Source organism: Etheostoma spectabile, chromosome 4 (genome assembly GCF_008692095.1).
Source record: "Etheostoma spectabile isolate EspeVRDwgs_2016 chromosome 4, UIUC_Espe_1.0, whole genome shotgun sequence".
Classification (NCBI taxonomy): Eukaryota; Metazoa; Chordata; class Actinopteri; order Perciformes; family Percidae; genus Etheostoma; species Etheostoma spectabile.
In genome coordinates this window covers 5836532-5855024 of record NC_045736.1, presented here as the reverse complement: position 1 = coordinate 5855024, position 18493 = coordinate 5836532, and the positions used below count along the sequence as shown (strand labels likewise).

Genomic DNA, 18493 nt, shown 5'->3' with positions numbered 1-18493 from the left:
GTCAGTGGCAAAAACAAATTATTTTTGTCGCTGAAAATAGATGGTTACATTTAATGTTACATTTTAGCATGTTTCACCATTTCTCAATAAAAAGACCGGAGGGTAAAGGTCCTTCCAGAATCTGAAATCTTTGCTCGTTAATAAAATAAATATGTCGTCACATTGTGTCGATCACGTTTACAAACTGCCTCCGAAACTTTGGTCCCTCATTAAAAATCAAAATCAGATGCGGTAAAATTTTTCGTATTTTTGCATCTGTAGCAGGCATTGCAGAGGTGTTTTTTAATATTTGGCTCCAGTATAGCTAGCAAAGCATCAAACTGAGCGACCTGAATTAAACTGTGAATGGATGGGGAAATGAAGGTAGAGATTTGTTTTTCTCCTTTTAAGAAAAGAGAAGACAACAAAATCATCCTCACTGCTTGAAATCTCTATTTTGTATTATTTTGAGAAATTCTTCACAACAGATTCATTGTGCAAGATTTCCGTGCTTGAGTTTTTTTTGGATGACAGATACAAAAAAACTTTTTTTTAAATGTCGGACTCAGTGTGCAAGGACCTTAAGTCCTATGAAATTTAGTGGCCTTTTATACATTTCTTTAACCAGACTACAAACTGCAACGTGAAGAGCACCATCTCACTCCTATTTACTCACTAATTCTTTAGTCACACTTGATTATAGAAACAAAGTTCGGACAGAAAATATAGCAATTGGTTTCTTGACCAGAGATATACTGTAGGTATGCAACTTGTGCTTTAATTTTATTCAGTATCATGCTTTACAATTTTTCTATAACTAATTGTAGTAGTTATTTTTAACCTTTCTCTGTTGGTAAAACTGATTATAATACAAATCACTCTATTGTGGACTGTAATGTATGTGTTGTGTTTTACATGTTTCATTATTAAAACCACAATAAAAACTTAAAAATGAAATATTACTTATAGTCATTTATTGAAGTAAACAAGTACCATAGTGTTTTAATAGTTGTCATTAAATCTTTTGCTTTTTTGGGGAAAGTTTTTCTTAATTTAACAAAACAACATTAACAAGCTTAAATGAAACAGTTAATCATTGTAAAATCAGATTGTAAACATTCTGTACAACTGCAATATTTAAGGTTCTAAGGTGGTGTAGCTTTTAAGCAGCTTATTTGATTGTAACCTTACACAGTACAAAATACAGCACATTGTAAAAAATAAATTATTTTCACCGGTCACCCGCAAAATAAATACATTAGAGGTCTTCACAGGTCCTCCAAACCCTAAAATCCGGAGACCCGAACCGAGACCCATATGGGTTTGTATCCATGGTTTATAAGGACTATTGGGTCCCGTTCTATTACTACAGGTCCTGGGTCTGTTTATTACACTTTTATTTTAAAACGGGACTTGAACCTCAGACTCCTGGGTGAAAGTCCTGGTTGTTTGACACATCCACCACCCAAGCCCACCTCATCACGTGGCAATTTGGCGCTCCTATTCTTTGTCCCCTTACTACCTACTTTACTACAAGCCTAGATATATTTCGTAATTGAAGAAAACGACTTATATAGTCATTTTTCAGGGAAGGACAGTCTCTAGATGCAATAAAACTGCAAACCTGATTGTCATGATCTGTCACCATGACACCAAGTGGACATTAAAGCTCAAATAACTAGTGCATTTGCCATACTGTTTCAATCAGCAAGAAATAAATATTTATTTACCCTAACTTTCTTGTTAAGGAGGATGGCCAGACATAGGGGAGAAGGCTACTAATTTTACACAAAGTTTTGTTTTGGCAACTTGTAAATCAATGTTAACTTGTTATTGCAATCAGATGTGAAATTGGTTTCAATCGGGTCTGTGTCTCAAGCGTCTGTTCAGACTTGGGTCCTACATTTCTCTGTTCGGCATTGGTCCAGGTCCCAGCTTTCAAACATTAGACATGTCAGGTTTGGTGTCAGATAAGTACATATCTGGGTATTTTTGGATCTGGGCACAATTGTATGGACCTGTGAATACCTTATTCAGTTATGGAGCAGTTCTCCCCCTCTGCCCACCCAGAATCAGTCAAATGGCTTCCAGCACTCTTTTCCCTGCTGCAACGTGTTCTTCTGCTCAGACCATGGAGGAGCTGCTGGGGAAAAACTAACATAAAAACAAGAGATTTCATTTAAATCATTACAATCAGCAATCATTATCTCTGAGATATATAAAAAAAATGAAGACTATTGAGTCTTAATATACAGAGCCAAGAACAAAAACATACTGCACTGAGGAAAGGGATATTCACAGCTGACAGCAAAAACCCCAAGGCCATGGGGAAGAAAGACCTATGGAGGGAAAGAAAAGGGTTTGATGGGAAAGCACTTTTTGCAACACAGCCTACATTCTGACATTTCAACTTTTGGAGCCTAAATATATTTATAATATTTTACATTATGTATAAATAAGTCTAACATATTGTTAAAGTTATTAAAGATTGAACACGGTCTGTGGAAAAATAAAGGCCATACTGTTTTCTTATACATTTAAGTCATTTTTTAAAATGTAAAATGTAAAATGACAGTTTTGGAAGCCAGTTACAATTAATTTCCATGCATGTGCGGTGAAAATGTCAAATCAGATGTTAGGCTTGACAAAGGTAGGTGGGACTAAGTGTCTTTTAGCGGTTGCGGGTGATTGAGAACTATAGCCTGCATGCGTCCCTCAGAGCTAGGTCATTCCGTTGCCCTGATTGGTTGTAAGTCTATTTATTTGTGTCGAGGCATTTTGGTCTGCACCATTAACGCCCCTGGAAAATGGAAAAGGAATTGAAAGGCTCCAGACTAATATGCCTTTGCAAATTAGTAGTGGCTATGCCAGACTACCCTAACTGGACTCACCTGAATAGAACCACAAAGCCATAACTCTCCACCAGCATTCCAATGATTGGCCACCGGCACAGAACCAGAGAAACACCTCCCAGGAAAAACAAAGAACCCCGAAACTTTTGTCTTTGGAAGAAGAAGTGGGCTGTCCTTTTGAAGCCGATAATGAACGTCAAACCAGTCAGAAACAGAATCTATACAAAGGCAATCAAACAAACAGAAATCAGAGGGAACACATTTTCATACTATGGATAATGTTTTATTTGTCTACTTTCTCCAAACCTACTGCATATTTTTACTAATTCTTCATTAGGGCCTTGGGTGCCTTATTGTACAACACTTTCACTGCATTTTGTTTGTTGTCCTGTAGCTGTTGCTGTTGTAGTCACAATTAACCTGTTAATTTTTTTTTTAACTGTAGGAAGATGTCTCTGAGATGACATGTTATTCATGTGTCTTTGAATGGATAACATACCTTCTGTCTTTAAGGGGATAACCATTGAGACATGTGTTATTTTGTTTTCTGTATACTGACTATGAGACTCAGAATGAATACTATCGACTATATTAACCTTTGAATATTGTATTTTCCTGTATGCCCATGTGCACTGTAAACGGGTTATTGGTCCTCCTAATCATTTATTCTGTCCATACCCTCTCCTCTTGCTATTCCAATGTGATGGTGATGGTGGACAAGATTAACCAAAGCTCATATGAGGTTACAGTTAGTCAAATTAAATTGCTCTTATCTGAAGTTACATTTATATACAGTATGTGTTATACAATTTCTTACTGTGCCTTCACTGTGGCTTAACAAGGAAACACAAAGAGGGAGTTTCAAATCAATACACAGATACCCACTTAATTTGACAAACACCCCTTTCAGACAGCGGACGGCAGGTATTATGCAAGGCCACTCAGTGCACATTTGTCCCATGTTGGGCGCACTCATATGAGACAGCTGGCACTCAGCTTCTCTCTGTCTGCAGAGACCCAGACCTCCAGTGCTGTTCATTCTCACAGGATTTCACTAAATTACGTCAAATAATTACCACATAAAAGTTTCAGTTTCACCTGTGTATTTGCTCTCTCGATAGCCCAGGTGTGCATGTTTTATCTCTCTTACCATGTCCATAGCTAGCAATGAGGTCCGGACCTCAGTAATTATTTCCTAAAAAGACCACAGTCTCTTTGCATCTGAATGATGTGAAACCATTTGATAAGTCAGCTATCCATGCTGAAAGACTGGGGCTACAACTACACAACTTGTTTTCACGTTTTGAGACAAAAACTATCTCGGTCCACACAAGCGTTTTAGCTCCTAGCAGAACTAATCTGTGTCCATATTAACACGAGAAATTGAATAAAAACACGTGTCACATGACCATTCCCATATATGGGAACGCCAGTGTAAACAAGAAGCAGATTGTCTGATGTTACTCTGCAGTCGAAAATCATGGATGTATAAGTTGAAAATACAGAAAATACTTTGGAGAAAGAAATACAATGGTAAAAAAATGTATTTGCCTGGAGCGATGACAAGGTGGAACTGTAACTGACAGGTATGAAACCCTACCTAACCGATTAGACTGACGGACGTGCATCATTGTTTACAACGGTCTCCGTTTGTGTGCGTCAAGAATACAAAGTCAGCCCGGTGGTTTGGAAACGCATAAGTAGTGTAGACGCCAGGCAGCAGAATGCATTGCCACCATGGACCAACACATGTAAACCAAAGGTTGTAAACTGGTGGTCTTTGAATATTGATATGAGCCACTGATGGTATGATGTTGGCACTGAGCAGATGTGTGTGAGATGAAAGATTACTCACATTCCCAAAGCCCAGCAACACAGAGTCAAAATACAGCACCACACCAAAGAGCAGGAAAAATACACCGAATCCCATCAGACCAATACCTATCTCTGAAAAGAAAAACATACACAAGGGACATTGATGAGAAAAATTAAAGCAAGACTGTGGTCAGCTCATTTGCACACAATTATTTGCTGGTATTTTGTGTGGGAAATATTTTATTAGACAGATTATGAAGTCAGTTCTCAATTAACAGAAAAGATTACAGTACTTTGAGCCATACAGGTTAATAACATGTTACTTAATATGCAAAAGTCTCTCGATGATTTCAGAGGACTGGGCTAACCTGCAGCCCAGTACAAGACATACAAGACAATACAAGACATACACAGTAGAATGTAGATTCATCTAGAACTTTGATAAAGGATAAGGCTGACATAACACCATTTATCTTTTTGACAACAAATTTCATAAAAATGAAATGTTAATCTGAGTCTTGTTAGTTTCTGACATCCGTAACCTCTCTGCGTTGGCGTGTCTTCTCAAAAAATGGCTCTTGCAGATATAGCTTAATTAAAAATAAAGGAAAGTTCAGTATTTGTTTTAGTTTTTGGAAGTGGGTGATAAAAAGAGAAAAAATGAAGTTGGTTTAAATATTTAAACTTGCTAATATAACCTTTCCAAGTCTTCACTTTAGAATGATTTTTATGACTCTAGGTAAAGCATAAGGTTAATAAGCTTCTTCTTGCACGTTTCATTATATTGAAACGCAATGAATGATGGGTAGTCTGAATCATGGTGTTGCATGCATTAGGGATTGATGACTGATTAGATGCAGCTCTGACACGTCATCTCTGGGTACCTGCTGTTAGTTGATTCATTGCTTGAATCACCTGTTCTTATTTTACAACACAGAGTTACTACAGTCAGGAATCTAGAAACTCCTCAGTCACATGTTTTACTATGATTTTTTGGACACATCAGACAGCACAAATCTCAGACCATTTCTTAGAAGTTTTAAACATACCAGCAGTTCTTATTCATTCAACACGGTTCCTCAAAGAGATTCTGTGACACTCACAGATAAGGACCTAAACTGATTCAACTTCAAGTGGATTTATCTCAGTGACAAACTTGTCAAGTACTGTACGCTCTTATTAACCTAAGATGCAATGCTTGGACAAACACATCTTTGTATTCTGAAATCAGACCAATGCTCTGCGTGCCTCAGAGGTTAACAGCTTCCCGACCTAGAAGAGAGAAACTGAGGAAGGACTTACTCTGGATTTCTGTGACGGCCACCATGGTAATCACTGGTGTCTCCTCTCCCCTTCTACTCAGTGGCTTTGTTTCTTCGTGACAGTCAGGGACAAATGAGTCCTCTCCTTTTCTCAACAGTGACCTTTGTGCGTTGATGTTGTCAGCGTGTGAGGTGAACATTAACCGGAGCAGGCACACACCGAGCCCCTGTGATGAACACCGGGGATTCTCAGGTAAAAGGTCAACTACCTGAGTGATGCTATCAGCCATTTATAGACATTGAATGGATGTACACCTTATCTTGTGTTTGGACTAATAGACTCTCTTTAAAAGTTTAGATTGCTGGGTTTACATACGTTAATGTTTATTCACAGTCAACCACTTAGCATTAATGAGCCACTTCAGAATGGTTGAAAATCAGCAACTTTCAGCCTTTAGCGTTCAGCTTAGCACAGTACCATGACACCATAAACGACATTGGCTTGGCTGCGTCATCCTCCCCAGCACCACCCTTCTCACATCCTGTTCCAAAAAAACAAGATTGGCGACGCTCGTGTTGCCAAACTCGAGGATTCAAAACAGCAGTCCACAAACAATGGGTGACAGCACCAATGCTGCACGATTTTTACAGTCTATAGATACAACCTATAGGCTAAAGGGAAGTCTGCAAAAATCCTCATAGCCGTCAACTAACATAACTGTGTGTTTGTGCGACCAATATGGCTTCTTGTGAATTTTGACCACAAAATTGTTTATCATAGACAGCGATTGAGTTGCAGTGTGTTTAACACTCATTTCCTTCATGTATAAACCAGAATGCTTAGATTCAATTTAACCATAGTCTATATATTTCGCGTTCTACTACTGTTACTGCTCCGGTGCTGCAAGAAATTCCGCTGGATGCATATCTTTACTGTTTCCTTCGGCTTTCTTTGTATTGGCGTTCTAACCTCTCTTCTGAGGACTATAGTTAAATGCTCCTCAGATCTCTGCAGGGTAAATTCAGACAGCTAGCTAGACTATCTGAGCAATTCTTCTCTCGCACAACTCTGTGCTCTGATTCAGATTGGTTTAAAGAAATGCCATCAAACCAAATCATGTTTTTGTCCCATTCCCAAATGCATTGTGGAGTAGCCAGACCCTCCTTTACCGCGCTTTGGAGGAGCAAAGCAAGACCAATTTAACCATAACCAGAATGCTTAGATTTAATTTAACCAGAATGCTTAGATATAATTACGTTGATGATTTAAGACTAATAGTAGTATGCTATTCATTTATTTATGAAACTATAAAAGAACTATCTATGCCCTACTCTTTGATGGAGTCCCTGTCCTCATATGAGCTAACGTTATTAAGCCAGCATCCCAAAGATACTATCTTTATCACAAAATTACTTAGCATGATTATCAACACAAAGTGACAGATTACAACAAAGAATACATTATCATGGTAAAACATTATCTTCCAGGAGAGCATTTTGCATGACCAAGATGCTCTGGAGTGTTGAAAACCAATAGGTCATTAAAACTGTTTTATACCGTGTTTGAACTGATGTAGTGTAGGTTGTGTTTTAATTACATAGTACAAAAGCACATCTTCAGAAACCAAAACAATCAAGGTTTCTAATGAAGCCTCATCTATGCATTTATGGCCTTAGAGTTCTTCTGTTATAAGCTTTTCAATTTGGGTATAAAGGCAAAAAAAGAAAGAAAAAAGGCTGAGATCTTGGAACACAATGACATAACTAAAAAAAGTCCAACGGGTCATAAAATACAGTATGTGAGCAGTCAGATAAAAGTCAATGCTAGTACTGACATGATACAAATGTTCTATTCGTCTTAATTAGATTTCTGTATGATGAGTACATTCCTAAGTATGGTGATCCATTTCCTGGTCTAAGCCTTGCTTTAAAAGAATCCAGTCTGTCTTAGTTTTTTGCACTTTATTCATTCAGACATACAATTTGATATAACGACTCTGGAATATCATCAGGTGGCAACGGGCCGCTGGACAGTAAACCTCAGTAGTCTTTTTGGCAGTGAACTTCATCATCAACAAGTTGAGTAAAATTAGAGAGAGCAGTAAATAGATCGTCATTCCAGGCAGCGAGACATCTTCTATCATACAAAATACTGGGATGAATTCAGAAGCATCTACAGAAACACATTATTCGTATACATTCACTTTATTGCAAGGTTTTCTGAAAGCAAGCGTATTATTTGTTTATTTTTTTTAATCATTTGCATAGTTCAAGCAGTTTGTCTATTCCCCCCAAAATAGCAATGGTTACATGTGATAGTAGGATATACTGTAACTGAAATCCAAAATATTATGTACACTGACCAATGTATATAACGTATATATTATTTCTTTTCATCTTCCACAAATGCTACATCTAGTATCAAATATTGGACACCACCTTACATTGGCTGTCATTTCTCAAGACATCGGATTCCAATTATAATCCAAAAATATCTATGTTGTGCTCCCTTGAACAATCCTCAAGAGCAATGAAATAAAAAAGTAGTTTTTGTGTGTGAAAATGCAAAACAGAATTGAGTGTACAAATTTAACCTGTCAACTTGTCATTGAATATCCATGCATCTAAAAATATACCCACTGCCTCTTTTGAACATATTCCCTTTCTAAAAAAAGCATTAAAACGAGAAAAAATAGACGTATTCTTTTAAATCCTTGTTTTTTGCGTGAGAGCCATTAACTGCTTTCAGTGTAACTTTCTATTTTCTTAATTTTCTGTGCCATATTGTCTCTGAGAATGGACATACAATAGCTTTTTACAAAGGCAGGTAACTTGAAGTGTATGGGCAAAAAAGCATAAATAACACACATAACACAAGAAAGGTGTATACGTGTGTGTCTGTCTGTGTGTCTGTGTGTGTGTGTGTGTGTGTCTGTCTGTCTGTCTGTCTGTGTGTGTGTGTGTGTGTAGTCGTCAAGGTGTTCACATCTGGCCAAGTCTAGAATGTAATAACATTTGAAGATCGCAGTTTTCAGTTTTGGACCTTTCTGTCACTGAAAAAACTTCAGTCACACTGTTCCAGAAAAATCCACATAAAATGTACTATATTAAATAGAAATGAACTCCAATGTATGAACACAGAACATATCTTAAATACAGCCCTGTCTCCTAAAAAGGATGTTCCCATACATGAAATGTATTTTGTCCAAGATTACATTTGTTTTGACACGTCACAAGTACGTTCCTAATCACAGTCCATGCTCAAAGTCCATGTAGGGATGAGGGTGGGGTGAATGGATGTGTCTAGGTCAACCTAGTCTAGCCAGACCTTCCTCCACAGCGCTGTGGATCTGAGGAGCAGTTAACCATAGTCGATCCGCCGACACCTGAACTACCCTGGACGTGGAATGCCGTCGATTTAGACTAAGCTCAATCAAACATGGGATTTTTACCCAGGAGAGCGCTGCTCATGTCCTGTGGGAAACCAAAAGTCAACGTTGACCTATTTCAACTTATGTAGTTACTTGCGTAACATACTTAACTTACGTACATAACAACTTAAGTTAAGTAAGAAAATACATTTTTCTCAAAAACATAATTGAGAATGCAGTCTAGTTCTATGGTAATGTCATTTTTATGAGACAGAGTTGCATAATAATGAGTTGAGCTTTAATATTTCTTTCAGTTATTTCCCAATACGTGGTTCATTTATGCATGTTGGTTTATTCCAAATAAAATCATGAAATCAGTGTGTTATTCATTGCATTCAAAGTTAAATAATGCATTTTTATTTTGAAATGTATTATTTAATTATTTAACGTTGGCCATGATGGGTAGAGATTTCTAACCTTGGCAACCACCATTGGTACCACCAATCATTTCTTTCAGATTCAGACTCCTTTGTAAGTTATGTCAATAATATGTTCTTTCATCACAACAGACAAAACACAGACATGTTTCAGACATATGGCACTGCATGACAAGATGAAATGTTTTCGGGATGTTACATATTTTTTTCCACTGTACAATTCCTCATCATCATCAAATGCACCATTAGCTAAATCCTCTTCACACAGACAAGTGCTTTTCTCCCAGAGTTACTCTTCTAAGGTCACTTCTATCTTTACTTTGCACATGCATTGTACCATTTCTATCCAACATACTTTACCTATATATCTGTAGACAATCACATGGGAATTTCTTAAGCATTATGACAAAGTCTGAATGAATGTGATGTTAAATGCAAAGGGATTTAAAAAAACTGAGCTGCATACATAGGTTGATGGTGAGGTGATGGTGCCCCTTCAGAATCACATTGACATGCATCTCTTCAGGATAAGAGATTGTTGTTCAATGCTAATGTTCTGTTAGCCTGGCTCCGCCCTCCTACGTACTTTGGCTCAATATTAATTTCCCTTCAGTATGCCGTATGGGTTTGCGGTACATTCTTGGGTTATCTCCAGTCAGATCTTAACCGGTCCAATCAGCAAACAGAGGGAGTGGCTGAGAACAATGACGTTGAGGCCGTGCGCTAGAGTTGTAGTTCCGTAATGGCGGTAGAGAAAGATGTGAGCGAAGCCATTTGGTCCGTTGTGGCAACGCTGAACAATCTTTGCTGAGTTCTGTTGGTGGCCATGATATTGTGACTCTCCTCACCACGGATTTTGGTAAAAGTTTGATTTTTCAGCTTGCGCCGTTAGTGGCGAAGGAGTTGGCTAAGCTAACGCTAGCAATGCTAATGGTAAACATATGCCTTGTCGGTCTACCCTCTTGTTGCACATGCGCATGACATACATACGTCATATAGAGCGATGGTGTGGAGGTCAGGCAGGTGGATGGCTCTGTAAGTATATGCGTTCAACACAAGAGTCCCTGGTACCTATCCCATTTCTTTCTATTAGTCCGACGTTTTCCCTGTCTAACCTCCAGATGACCACCATCTTTGTCTAAAGGTAGGAGGGTTTACAAAAATTAGAGGTTTAAAAATGTTCTATCAGGAAAAGGCTTCCAGACTCATATTCACCCTCATCTTTGAGCAGTAACTGTCTCTCCCTTTAGGCTTTGTTGTAGCCTCGAGAAGATGCTTCTTTTCATCTATGACAGAATATTGTGTGAGCCAGCTGTTTCTTTGAAGCAGCCATTGTATTAGTTGAAATACACATTATATCCCTAAGTATATAATCCACTGCTTATCCACTGTGTTATTCTCCATATTAAAATGTTTGGTCCACCTCATTAGGGGAAAGCATGTCACTTGGTGTCTGACATCTCTGGTTTGAACACTTCACTCTGGACAGAACCGTACAGAAAGTGAGTCCAACCACAGTAAATGTGTCTGTCTCAGTGTCAAACAACATTCCATCATACAGATGAAATGCCCATAATTCAACAAAAATAAGTATAAGATTTCAATTTTACAATTTGAATGACTTTCACATCATAGTAAAGTCAACACAACAAAGAGCAAGTAGAGTCCTAGCTGTGCGCACTGCCTTGATTTTCCTCCTCGTTTTTTGGCAAAAATTCAACTGAATTGAATGTTGACCCCCAAATAAGCTGACTCTTACCAATGGCATTGCAGCATTGACAGCATTGACAGCAGGTAGAGGCTGTGAGATGCCTATTTTAATGTAGAAAAGAGTGTGACATACATGTCATCAACTGCACAGATGGTACATAGAACCATCTAAGAAGCCACTGTTTGGAAAAGGGCAAGCACCTCAAAAAAATACCTGGCAGGTGACTGGATGAACTAACTATGATCTGTCTATCACGTCCGCCATTGTTGCTTGGCAATCGGTCGCGAGACCCCGAGAATCCAGCTGGCATGCAAGGTAACATAACTGGCACAATCCACACAGACTGCGGTTTAAAATGTATGAAAACGCAAACTTCATATATGCCTACAAGCATGTTGGCTGGACCAAATCTGCGTACACACAGAGCTGTTCATTTTGTAGTATAGCAGGGGCTTTACTCTAGATCTTACAAGTATGTCAGTAAAGGGGGTGAGGTTGCCAGGTTAGAAAATTAATATTGGGGTTCACGTATGCAACACTCTGAAACAAATGTAGGACAAGGTGTTGCCATGAGCAGCTTTGTAAAATGGGTCATGGTTGACGTAATACTCCTTATCTTCAGCTCTGCCTTAAAACAAACTGTGCTCTTTCAGCACACTTCCAATCCCAACCCCTACCCTATTGGTTTTAACTTTTGACACTCTGGGTCGGTACCCCTTGGCGGCATTTTTCAACGTGCAGGGGTTAAAGAAATGCACATTTAAGTGACATGTGGGACAAGAAGGGGGACACGAGCCCCAGTATTCTGGGTGAAAGAAATACTGTCATCTTACAGAGCCTTATCCGAGCTGCTGCTCTGCCAAGTGCGTCCCATACAGATGCTAAAGGGTGCCTTGTATGTCACTATCTGACGCTAAGGGCCACTGGAAAGGAATCCAAGGAAAGCATGTGAAGAGTTGGAATGAGAAGGGGTTGGCTTTTGTGTGTTTGGTGTGAAAGATGGGCGATGCAGTGAAGCAAAACGTAATCCAGGTGACATTACGTTTAACCCAATCAAATGTATGTACCAATGGTTGCACATGAGTGTAATTAATACCTGACCATGTTGATGGGATGGGAGAAGTGGAATGGGGTGAAGGTCTTGGTGAGACAGGCATCACAGTGAGTTCAGAATGGGAGTCCTCAGTTTGTTTTTGTTTTTTTGTTTTTTTTTACAAAGGATGAGAGGCTTCACTCTTATTTTGCTCAGTTGTTAAAGTGTCAGAATATGTCAATCTGTCTGTCACTGACCACCACTCCTCACTGGGCTACAAGCCATGGTGGTTTTCAAAAGCTGATATGGAGATTAGATGATTACAGTAGAAACATCATTGTGGCCTTTAGTGTCCAGAAGCATGTTCAAAGCCTCTCTGTAGGTTTAAGTCTGTGAAGCTTTTGTCTACCAGTCAACCTCAGAGACGTCCATCTGGCCTCATCCCGAACTCTTTCTCTTGATTTATCTCTGCAGCTCTGTTCCCTCTTACTCTTCAGTGTGGGCACTGTACACTTTGTACACTTTGTCTTTATGCGTGTAAAATATCTCATCACCATCTTACTGCAGTTCATCTGTAATGTCTTCTTTGTGGATTATGTCCTGAGCAAAATTATAGAGAAATGTTTCACACCTTGAAGCTGGTAGGAGATCTAGAACCTTCCTTGGTGCCATAGAGCACACATAGCAGGAGACCGTCGTGAGTTGGATGGAACTGGGGAAGGTGAGCTTACAAGTCTGTATAGCTTCCATTTGGGATTTGAAATTGGCTCTTGCCTCCTAGGAACCTCTTTTGACAGCTTTCCGTACTTAAATTGAAGTTGAGTTTAGGTTCTAAAAAGAAATGAGTAATTTGTCCGGGGACCATCCTCATTGTTGTAGTTTGTCCGGTGAATCCTCAGAAAGATGCTCCATCAAACTTGACAGCAGCCAGGGCTTGAGCTACAGGCCAAAAGAAGCAAATAAAAGATTGAGTAAGAGAAAGATAAAGATCATATTAGGTTACCTGTGTCATTGGATACAGAGTAATGTTTGCTATTATGCAAAATATATGGAAATCTAACTTTGTGAGCCGTTTTAGGAAATAGTTTGTTATAATCACGGCTGCAGCAGGACATGGTGTTTTATATAGAAAGGGCAGATTTTAAGGAGTCTGTTTTACTAAATCAGGGGTTGGCAGCCTTTTGTAATACAAAGTGCCATTTTTTAAATATTTTTGTTATTAATTGTGCCATATAAGCATTAAGCCTGCCATCCTCTATTGAGCGTGCTCAGGAGTAATTGTTTTCTTTCTCATTCTGGGAAAAAGGCAAGGAGTACTGGACGATCAAAGGCAGAGTAGGGTGGGTCTTCACGGAATGCGGACGGGGAAAATGTCAATCAAACTACTATGAATTTCTGTGCTCCTGCTAATTGTTGTGAAAGAGGTAATTTGACAAGAAACTCTCTTGCACAGTGTGCCATTGGTTGAGCTATTACATGTCTAGGGTTACTGACCCTGACCAGCCTCTTTTACACAACACATCCTAAGCTACAGCGGATGGTATTTACTTGAAAGTGACCAAGAAAATCCCAACACAATTTCCAACTACATTTGGCGTTCCTATTGGAGGATAGAGTTGCTAAGTTGTGATGTGAGAAACAAGTTGGACCTTGTGTTGAGAATTACAAGAATGGACCTTCAAGCTCAGAAAAAGGATACTACAATAGACAGTTTTGTCCAAACCAAGTCCAAAATAATGTTGTGTATTTACACAAAACCAAGGAGGTAGTTAAAATCGGTTGTCTCTATTGCTTTTTGCAAACCAAAGACAAAAAGCAATGGACAATTTGTGAAATCTGAATTTGTCTGTAAGAAGATTTGTTCAATGAAATGTGTGTCCAGTTAATTGTATTGCATATTAAGTTTGAGAGTGAAAAGGAGCACTGGGCCAAAAATGGGTCATCAGCATCTTAAACATATAAAAATGAGCACAACGTATCATATCATAAACCCCAGTAAATCAAATCAAAAGCAGTTCCAGGGAATGAAGCAAGCACAGGGGACAGGTGGACGTGCTGTGGGGAGCGGAGACTTACCTTGCATGACTCACGCCATCATGGTGCGGGCTGAGTTGGGGAAGTCAGCAGAGGAAGGGGGAGGGGCCAGGCTGGTCGGGGAGGTGGGGGTGCTGGGGGCGCACTGGGCTGGAATGAGGTGGAGCAAAGTGGGAGGATTGAACATGGGAGAAATGGAAAGAAAAATAAGGAGTGGACCAATCAAAAGGAGAAGGGTAAGTAGCTGAGGAGAAGGGACTCGTGCTCATTCAGATGTGTGACTGTGAAAATACACACATCTCTGGACTTTCAGGGTAAATTTCCCTGTATCACCACATATCCTCAAATGCATGTCCAGATTAGGCTCAGCTATGCATGTGTGACTCCCCTTAAAAAGCCCCTGTTATGTTTTCATTTTTTCCCATCTTTTAGTGTGTCATATAGTTTTTTGTGTATGGAATGATGTATAAAGTACTCACACATTCACTCACATCTCCCCCAGACAGAATTTTTTTTAACTGCCTAAAACACCATGCCCACCTTCCTGTTTGACATTCCTTAATTAGTGATGTCACTAATTGAGAATGCTTGAGCAAGCACAATCTTCACAGTGGCTTGTTTGAATTTGGTTGACCAATCACAACAGATCGGTCCTGCCGACCACTTAGAGCAGACTGGGCATTTCAGGAAGGCGGGCCAAGAGCTCAGACAGAGTGTTTCTGGCAGAAGAGCTGCAGCAGTGGGCAGTATGAGAAACACTGTATCTTTTTTTGGAACATCAAAGCATGTTGACCTATTCAAATAGACCTTAATAGCACAAATATGACTCTAAAAATGATTATAATAGGGGTGCTACTGAATTATGATTTGACTGAGACTTTCCAAAATGAGTCAAATAAAAAGAGCTTAGACCTGCTGAGTGTCATGAAAAAAGATTATGGGTACTGGACTCAAAATGAAGCTGTAATGTTTAGAGTGAAGTTAAATTGAGATTAACTGATAATGAACCATATACAAATTGTTTCTTTTAAAAAATCATGTTGTGTATTAACATGACTACACGTCTATAGCTGTAAGCTCTGTGAGGCAAAATGATGCTTTTAGCCAAAAGCTTATGTCAAAATGCTAACATGCTTGCAATGACAATGACAATATACTGATTATCAGTTCTTGTTAACCACATCTACTATCTCAGTTGGGTGTGACAGCATGCAGCATTTTCCACTTAGCACTAAAGTCAAGGTGCAGGTAAGGCTGATGAAATTGTGAATAGCTTTGCAGATATTTAGCCAAGGGGCAAAATGTTCAGTTTCATTAAGACCTGATTATGGTGCTTAACGAAACGCCAAAAGCTATTACAATGTGCCCTCAATGCATTTCTGTTCATTTTGCGTGATCTTGTTGGCTGATGAACCTTCTGCCTCACCAGTGCTAAGGTCTTGGAATACACACTTTCAGGGGCTAGTCTACAACGTTTAGACTTTTCATGGTCACCCTGGTCACACATGCCCACCCCTCTTGATATATTTTCCTTACTACAATTGATCATGAATTTCACAGTTATACAGTTAAAAAAAGTCTAGATCAAAGAAGAAGCAGAACAAAAAACAAACTCCTTTATGTAAATACAGTTGTTTATCTGAATATGGACTCATGCATTAACGTGTGATGACAACATAACTTCAAGATCCATGTAACGAAATACTGAGTGTGTGTAACGTCTTTGGTGTAGACTGCATTACTATATATATGGTATAGTAGTAAATTAAGCAGTTTTTACACCATAGTGTGTATGAGTGTAGACATAAAGAGTTCATCACTTGGCTCTTATTTATTTACATTTCTGGCCATCACTCCTATTGGCTATAACAACATCTTACTAACCTTACTGATAAGATAGATGAACACAACATCACAACTAATTGGGAGGTTAAACTAATAGTCCTGCACACAGTTACGTTTTACATACCCATACCTGTCGTGCACACGCAAAGTTGATTGATGAATATAAGACCCATGAACCTAAACCATACCAATGATCAAATCAATCAGATGGCTTCTGGCAAGGGAAGTATAGTTTAAAAGTTTAAGTACAGTAATGAGACAAAAACAACCTCTGTGTCTGACTGCTTATAATGCGTTCCATTTACCTTGAAGGTCAGAAGCTGGAGCTGGGAATGACATCACACCCGAGTTAACTGTGCTCCGATTAACAAGTCAGAATTCACAATGGGGTTAGCTCTAGCCAGGTTAGCCATTGTTAGCACCAGATAGATAACAACGCACTTGGCTAGTTAGGCCAGTTGACAACGCATTAGGCTGTTATTTTTCAAAGAAAAAGAGTAACAATATGTCCACAGATAGAAGATGAAAAGTACTGTGTGTACGACTGATTGAGACACATATAAGACAAAAGTGCTAATAACTTGTATGTAGCTTTCACTACTGTTGATGCATGGAGCAGCCATTTTTGGTTGTTTGAGTCCTCACCGGAGAGAAGGCGGCTGCGACGAGAGGCCTCGGCAGCCAGAGCACAGGAGATCTCGATACGTTTCTCCTGCTCCTGCAACTGCTGCTGGGAGCTGGCTGGAGCCACGCCATCCACAGGGCCATCCAGCACAGGAACCATGTTCTGCAAGCTGTGGGAGGATGAAAGGAGATGCAAAGACAGAAGAAGAAATAGGAGGAAGAGGATGGAGGATTTGTTAGTTACAGATTATGAAAACGCTACATCTGACATATATAATACAATATCATCTGCATATAAGGACATTTTGATTATTAATATTTATACCTTAAGAGTATTATCGGATCTCTAAAAGGCTAATATTAGCATTAATGAAGAAAGTGGACAACTCTTCTTGGTTCCTCAGCAATTTAAAAGGTAATGGAAGCAAATATATATATGAAATAATGTTAAACTTCACTGTCACATTCAATCTTTAGCTGTTGCTATTTAATTCCAAATCACAACTTTCAATTAAAACATTTGAAATTAAACATTTTTTCTCTATAAATATTTATGTATTGTGATGTTATGTCTACTTCAAAAGGTTAGGAGTTGTAAACGTAAGAGAGCCTCACTGTTGCAGTAGGTGACATATTCCTTCATCACCAATGACATGCAAGGTACAGCTTCAGCATGTTTTTTGTAAAGGAAGGAGCATTAAGGGCATGTTTTATTAGACCTATAGGTATGGGTTCAAACATATGTGAATTGCCCAGAAAAGTGACCAACTTTGATTTGGCAATGAGGGTCTTGATCCGCTCCACTTTCTTCTGCTTCTCCTTCTGTTCCTCGGGACTGAGAGGAGTGTTGTCCTCCACGTCCAGGTAGCGCTCCGGGATCAGAACCTTGTCCGGAGTCATCAGCTGGAACAAATGCACTTAAATAAAAATAGATCCACATACGTGCTAACAAATTACTTTTAACCTTATGTGGCTAAAATTAATATTTAAAATTCACAGCATGAAATCGGTTTACAGTTGCCTTGTGATCTTTGAAGTTTTTTGACGACAATGTCAGTTATAATTTCGGGAAGATGAATAACTCCTCTTTGGCAGCCATTTTGACAGCTACTCAGATTGGTTTCTCGTGAGGACAAGATACCAAAAAGTATCTTGTGCACACGAGAAAAAAACGAATCCCCTAATGTCCCTTTAGAAGCTTCATAAATCTGAGCTTTGCTGAGCGCAGAGACCTTTGTGTGCTTACTTGGTGCCTTCTCACAGGCCATGGACAGAATGAGAGGAAGAGTGACTGAGAGAGCGATGCATCAGCCGGCTGATCTTACCTCTCTGCTGAGGTCCAGGTCGTAGGGTTCTGGTTCAGCCTTTAACTGTCTCAGACGAGCGATCTCTTGCCGAGGTGACTCCTGCCCCGGGCCTCGAACTGCCGCCTCCAGGTCTTTGATGTCAATCTCGTGAGCTGTAAGCCGCCTACGGATCTGTCCACACACACACACACACACACACACACACACACACACACACACACAC

At 39.3% G+C, this 18493-nt stretch overlaps 2 protein-coding genes across 19 annotated transcripts in view; both read right to left on the bottom strand.

Annotated features, from left to right (window-relative positions):
• Window positions 1–1016: 1016 nt before the first annotated feature.
• On the bottom strand, window positions 1017–6078 carry golt1a (golgi transport 1A). Its single transcript, XM_032512484.1, has 5 exons — window positions 5949–6078; window positions 4687–4778; window positions 2871–3049; window positions 2255–2318; window positions 1017–2133 (listed from the first exon to the last, which is right to left on the bottom strand). Exons 1-5 carry the CDS (start codon window positions 5971–5973, stop codon window positions 2104–2106), a joined length of 390 nt encoding a protein of 129 aa, XP_032368375.1. The 5' UTR covers window positions 5974–6078; the 3' UTR covers window positions 1017–2103.
• A 1780-nt stretch (window positions 6079–7858) lies between these two features.
• Window positions 7859–18493, bottom strand: part of plekha6 (pleckstrin homology domain containing, family A member 6) — a 77657-nt gene continuing 67022 nt past the window's right edge. For 13 of the 18 annotated variants that reach the window (XM_032512468.1, XM_032512470.1, XM_032512462.1 and 10 more), the window contains 6 exons: window positions 18289–18441; window positions 17733–17881; window positions 16985–17133; window positions 14537–14644; window positions 13331–13399; window positions 7859–13269 (listed from right to left, as the gene is read on the bottom strand). In XM_032512468.1, the coding sequence (XP_032368359.1) occupies window positions 14547–14644; window positions 16985–17133; window positions 17733–17881; window positions 18289–18441 (549 nt within the window). In that variant the 3' untranslated portion in view covers window positions 7859–13269; window positions 13331–13399; window positions 14537–14546. The remainder of the gene's footprint in view (window positions 13270–13330; window positions 13400–14536; window positions 14645–16984; window positions 17134–17732; window positions 17882–18288; window positions 18442–18493) is intronic. The other 5 variants (XM_032512480.1, XM_032512481.1, XM_032512463.1 and 2 more) reach the window with 2 other exon arrangements.